Source organism: Tachyglossus aculeatus, chromosome 8 (assembly GCF_015852505.1).
Source record: "Tachyglossus aculeatus isolate mTacAcu1 chromosome 8, mTacAcu1.pri, whole genome shotgun sequence".
Classification (NCBI taxonomy): Eukaryota; Metazoa; Chordata; class Mammalia; order Monotremata; family Tachyglossidae; genus Tachyglossus; species Tachyglossus aculeatus.
This window is the reverse complement of record NC_052073.1, coordinates 39,935,099-39,941,098: the sequence shown is the minus strand read 5'-3', so window position 1 is coordinate 39,941,098 and position 6,000 is coordinate 39,935,099. Positions and strand designations below refer to the sequence as shown.

Below are 6,000 nucleotides of genomic sequence, written 5' to 3'. Positions count from 1 at the left end.
CGATTCCTCAAGCCGGGCGCCCACGATCTCCCCGGCATAAGCATCAACCCCAGCCCGTCCGGACAGAGCGATTCTCCCCTTCCTCCCACGGGAGACGGTCCAAGCCCGGCGAGAGGAGAGGCGGGACGTGTCCGGGCTCCCCTGGAGCTTCCGTGCCAACCCCAGGCTCCAAAGGGCAAAGTCACGGCAAGGTTTGGACTAGCCACAACACCAAGTCAGGTATTGCCCCATATTTGCAGCAGGGGACACACATCTCCTCGGAGGGTTTTGGGTTTGTTTGGTTTTTTTTTTTGTCAAGAGCCAGGGAAACGCCACACCGGCCCTTCCATCTCTCCCCAGCCCACTGAGCCAGACAGGGAGGCGGGGGCGAGGTGCCTGGCAGACAGATGGACAAAGACTGAAAGCCAGGTGGACAGTAAGGGGAGAAGAAGAGATGGGCAGAGATGCAAAAAGGCTGGAGAGCAAGGGGCCAGAGGGGTGGGCTGCAAGCCAGAGACGGAGGGCCGAGGCAAAGAGATGGTCAGTCACGGGCAGTGAGGCAGGGGGCTACTGGCTGGGAAGAAAGATGGCTAGCAAGCTGGGCAGACAGGCGGGGGCCTAGTGGCCGGGCAGAGAGATAATAATGATGGCATTTGTTAAGCGCTTACTATGCGCAAAGCCCTGTTCTAAGCGCTGGGGGGGATACAAGGTGATCAGGTTGTCCCACGAGGGGCTCGCAGTCTCCATCCCCATTTGACAGATGAGGTAACAGGCTCGGAGAAGTTGAGTGACCTGCCCAAGGTCGCACGGCAGATATGTGGCGGAGGTGGAATTAGAACCCACGGCCTCTGACTCCCAAGCCCGGGTTCTTTCCACTGAGCCACGCTGCTTCTCGCCGGACAGTGAGGGGCCAGGCAAAGAAGAGGACATAGGTGGGTAGCGAGGGACCGGGCGAGGGGGTTGGACAGAGGCGAGCAGCGTGGCTCAGTAGAAAGAGCCCGGGCTTGGGAGCCAGAGGTCATGAGTTCTAATCCCGGCTCCGACACTTGTCAGCAGGGTGACTTTGGGCAAGTCACTTAAGAGCCAGGGCTTGGGATCCAGAGGTCACGGGTTCTAACCCCGTCTCCGCCACTTATCAGCTGGTTGACTTTGGGCAAGTCACTTAAGAGCCCAGGCTTGGGATCCAGAGGTCATGGGTTCTAATTCCGGCTCCGCCACTTGTCAGCTGGGTGACTTAGGGCAAGTCACTTAAGATCCCGGGCTTGGGAGCCACAGGTCATGGGTTCTAACCTTGGCTCCGCCACTTACCAGCTGGGTGACTTTGGCCAAGTCACTTAAGATCTCAGGCTTGGGAGCCAGAGGTCATGGGTTCTAATCCCGGCTCCGCCACTTAGCTGTGTGACTTTGGGTAAGTCACTTAAAATCCCGGGCTTGGGAGCCAGAGATCATGGGTTCTAACACCGTCTCCGCCACTTATCAGCTGGTTGACTCTGGGCAAGTCACTTAAGAGCCCGGGCTTGGGATCCAGAGGTCATGGGTTCTAATTCCGGCTCCGCCACTTAGCTGTGTGACTTTGGGCAAGTCACTTAAGATCCCGGGCTTGGGAGCCACAGGTCATGGGTTCTAATCCCGGCTCCGCCACTTGTCAGCTGGGTGACTTTGGGCAAGTCACTTAAGATCCCGGGCTTGGAAGCCACAGGTCATGGGTTCTAACCCCGTCTCCGCCACTTATCAGCTGGTTGACTTTGGGCAAGTCACTTAAGAGCCCGGGCTTGGGATCCAGAGGTCATGGGTTCTAACCCTGTCTCCGCCACTTGTCAGCTGGGTGACTTTGGGCAAGTCACTTAAGATCCCGGACTTGGGAGCCAGAGGTCATGGGTTCTAATCCCGGCTCTGCCACTTAGCTGTGTGACTTTGGGCAAGTCACTTAAGATCCCGGGTTTGGGAGCCACAGGTCATGGGTTCTAATCCCGGCTCTGCCACTTCCCAGCTGGGTGACTTTGGCCAAGTCACTTAAGATCCCGGGCTTGGGAGCCAGAGGTCATGGGTTCTAATCCCGGCTCTGCCACTTAGCTGTGTGACTTTGGGCAAGTCACTTAAGATCCCGGGTTTGGGAGCCACAGGTCATGGGTTCTAATCCCGGCTCTGCCACTTCCCAGCTGGGTGACTTTGGCCAAGTCACTTAAGATCCCGGGCTTGGGAGCCAGAGGTCATGGGTTCTAATCCCGGCTCTGCCACTTAGCTGTGTGACTTTGGGCAAGTCACTTAACATCCCGGGCTTGGGATCCAGAGGTCATGGGTTCTAATCCCGGCTCCGCCACTTGTCAGCTGGGTGACTTTGGGCAAGTCACTTAACTCCTCTGTGCCTTGGTGACCTCATCTGTCAAATGGGGATGAAGACCGTGAGTCCCCCGTGGGACGACCCGATCACCCCAGCACTTAGAACAGTGCTCGGCACAGAGTAAGCACTTAGCAGATGCCATCGTTATTAAACATGGACGGGGGTGGGGAGGGAGGGGCCAGGCGGAGAGGCGGACAGGGGTGGGCAGCGGCAAGCGGCGAGGGGCCGGGCAAAAAGAAGGCCCAGGGTGACCGGAAGCGGAGGGCGAGGGCCGGGTAGCGGGCGTCCGGGGCTACGTGGCCTGGGCCTGGGGCGGCGAGGCCGAGGAGGGCCGGGCCTTGGTGGACTCCAGGCTGCTGATGCCCGAATCCTTGCCCTCGCTCTCGGGCCCGTCGAAGGCCTGGCCGGCACGCGGGGGCTCCCGCTTCCGGTTCCGGTCGGCGGCCGGCGTGGGCGGCGCGGGCCCCTCCCAGTCGGGGCAGCGGAGGTCCGTGATGGGGCAGTGCGGCACCACCGTGTGCCGCCGCCAGCCGCTCTTCCGGCGCCGCGTCTCGGGCGAGCAGGGCCGGCGCAGGCGCGCGCCGCACAGGTCGTCGGCCGAGCCGCGCAGCCGCAGCCGGGGCGGCTGGGTGGGGGCCCCCGGCGCGCCTGCGCGGCGGCCCCCCGCGCCCGGCGAGTCCTGGCTGCTGGAAGAGCCGGACCCCGAGCCCGGATTGGATCCTGGAGCGGAGCCGTCCGGCCGGCCCCTCGACGGCCTCTGGCGGTCCGGCGGGTCGCCCGGCGGGAGTCGGGGCGGGCCGCTGGGGGCCGGGGGGGCCGGGCCGGGGGTCCCGCCGCCCTCGGTGTCGGTCTCCAGCTGGCTCAGCTCGCTCCGCTCGTCGTCCGCCTCGTCCCCGGCCCGGCCGTCGCCCCTGCCCGCAGGCGGCGGGGCCGGGGCCGGGGCCTGGGCCGGGTCCGAGTCCTCGTCGGTGCTGCTGCCCCGGCGCGGGGCCTCCCGCCGCTTCTTCCGCTTCCGGGTCACCGCCGCCATGAAGGAGATGGTGGCCAGCAGCTCCCGCCGCGACGGCTCCTTCCCGGAGGGCCACGCCCGCTGCTCGGGGACAGACGGGGGACAGACACACACAGAGACACTTCACACCTTAATTCTCCACCCCGGTGACCCCAGTGACCCCACCGTCCCCGAGGACAGAGACAGAGAGACACTTCACACCTTTCTTCTCCCCCCAGGTGACTCCACCGACTAACACTTCACACCTTAATTCTCCACCCCGGTGACCCCAGTGACTACACCATCCCCGAGGACAGACGGGGGACAGAGACAGAGAGACACTTCACACCTTTCTTCTCCCCCTGGGTGACCCCACCGACTAGCACCTCACACCTTAATTCTCCCCCCCAGTGACCCTGAGACACTTCACACCTTTCTTCTCCCCCCCAGTGACCCCGAGACACCTCACACCTTTCTTCTCCCCCCCCACCCCGTGACCCCACCAACTAACACTTCACACCTTAATTCTCCCCCCCAGTGACCCCCAGACCTTTCTTCTCCCCACCAGTGACCCCAACTAACACTTCACACTTTAATTCTCCCCCGTGACCCCGAGACACTTCACATCTTTCTTCTCCCCCCACCGTGACCCCGAGACACTTCACACCTTTCTTCTCCCCCACAGTGACCCCACCGACTAACACTTCACACCTTAATTCTCCCCCCCAGTGACCCTGAGACACTTCACACCTTTCTTCTCCCCCACTGTGACCCCACTAACACTTCACACCTTAATTCTCCCCCCCCAGTGACCCCGAGACACCTCACACCTTTCTTCTCCCCCCCCTCCCGTGACCCCACCAACTAACACTTCACACCTTAATTCTCCCCCCCAGTGACCCCCAGACACTTCACACCTTTCTTCTCCCCGCCAGTGACCCCAACACTTCATACCTTTCTTCTCCCCACCCCGTGACCCCACCAACTAACACTTCACACCTTAATTCTCCCCCCCAGTGACCCCCAGACACTTCACACCTTTCTTCTCCCCCCCAGTGACCGCGAGACACTTCACACCTTTCTTCTCCCCCCAGCCCTGTGACCCTGAGACACTTCACACCTTTCTTCTCCCCCGCAGTGACCCCACCGACTAACATTTCACACCTTAATTCTCCCCCCAGTGACCCCCAGACACTTCACACCTTTCTTCTCCCCCTCCCAGTGACCCGGAGACACTTCACACCTTTCTTCTCCCCCCAAGTGAGCCCACCGACTAACACGTCACATCTTAATTCTCCCCCCAGGTGACCCCACTGACTACTCGCTGAGAAGCAGCGGGGCTCAGTGGAAAGAGCCCGGGTTTGGGAGGCAGAGATCAAGGGTTCTAATCCCACCTCCGCCCCTTATTGGCCGTGTGACTTTGGGCGAGTCGCTTCACTTCTCTGGGCCTCGGTTACCTCCTCTGAAAAATGGGGTTTAAGACTGTGGGCCCCACGTGGGACAACCTGCTGTGTGATTTTGAGCAAGTCACTTCACTTCCCTGGGCCTCGGTTCCCTCCTCTGGAAAATGGGGATTAAGACTGGAAGCCCCAAGTGGGACAACCTGCTGTGTGGTTTTGGGCAAGTCACTTCACTTCCCTGGGCCTCGGTTCCCTCCTCTGGAAAATGGGGATTAAGACTGGAAGCCCCAAGTGGGACAACCTGCTGTGTGGCTTTGGACAAGTCACTTCACTTCTCTGGGCCTGGGTTACCTCATCTGGAAAATGGGGATTAAGACTGGGGGCCCCACGTGGGACAACCTGATCACCTTGTAACCCCCCCAGCGCTTAGAACAGTGCTTAGCACATAGTAATCACTTAACAAATGCCATCACTGTTATTATTATTACTCAGTTGGAATGAGCCAGGGTCCTCACTGTCCTCCTCTCCTCAATATTCATTCATTCCATTGTACTTATTGAGCGCTTACCGTGTGCAGAGCACTGGACGAAGCACAGAGAAGCAGCGTGGCTCATTATTATTGCCATTATTATTATTATTATTAATACTCGTCCGCTGGCCCCCCGTCCACTCGTTGCTCCTTGTCTATCAAGGAGGCTTCCTGCCAGTTCTCAGATTCTCCCCTCAAGACCCCAATATCCTCTAACCTCTTAAAATCACCTGCCTTCACCTTCCCTTCCTTGAGAAGCAGCGTGGCTCAGTGGAAAGAGCCCGGGCTTGGGAGTCAGAGGTCATGGGTTCTAATCCCGCCTCTGCCACTTGTCAGCTGTGTGACTTTGGGCAAGTCACTTCACTTCTCTGTGCCTTAGTTCCCTCAGCTGTCCAATGGGGATGAAGACTGTGAGCCCCACGTGGGACAACCTGATTATCTTGTATCTACCCCAGTGCTTAGAACGGTGCTTGGCACATAGTAAGCATTTAACAAATACCATCATTATTATTATTACTATTATTTTTTCTCTTGCTCACTGCCTCTGTCTTCGCTGGTCACTTCTGGAGACCCAGTGTCTGGCTTCCGACCCCAGGATCCTAACATCTTTGCCTAAGCACTTCCCATTGACTCCTTCCCTTCCGTCTTCACTCCGCCACCGAGAAAAACCCCTGGATCTCCCAGCCAAACTCCTCAAGTCAGTTTTAAGCAACCAATACCTCCTCTAACTTGCTCCACCGCTCGCTACAATCTGGTTCCCACC

The 6,000-nt window shown here is 59.3% G+C and overlaps 1 protein-coding gene across 1 annotated transcript in view; it reads right to left on the bottom strand.

Annotated features, from left to right (window-relative positions):
* Positions 1-2,486: 2,486 nt before the first annotated feature.
* The window catches only part of ARHGAP23 (Rho GTPase activating protein 23), a 55,147-nt gene continuing 51,633 nt past the window's right edge, over positions 2,487-6,000 (bottom strand). The window contains exon 26 of the mRNA XM_038750092.1: positions 2,487-3,410. Coding sequence (XP_038606020.1) covers positions 2,613-3,410 — 798 coding nt within the window. The 3' untranslated portion in view covers positions 2,487-2,612. The remainder of the gene's footprint in view (positions 3,411-6,000) is intronic.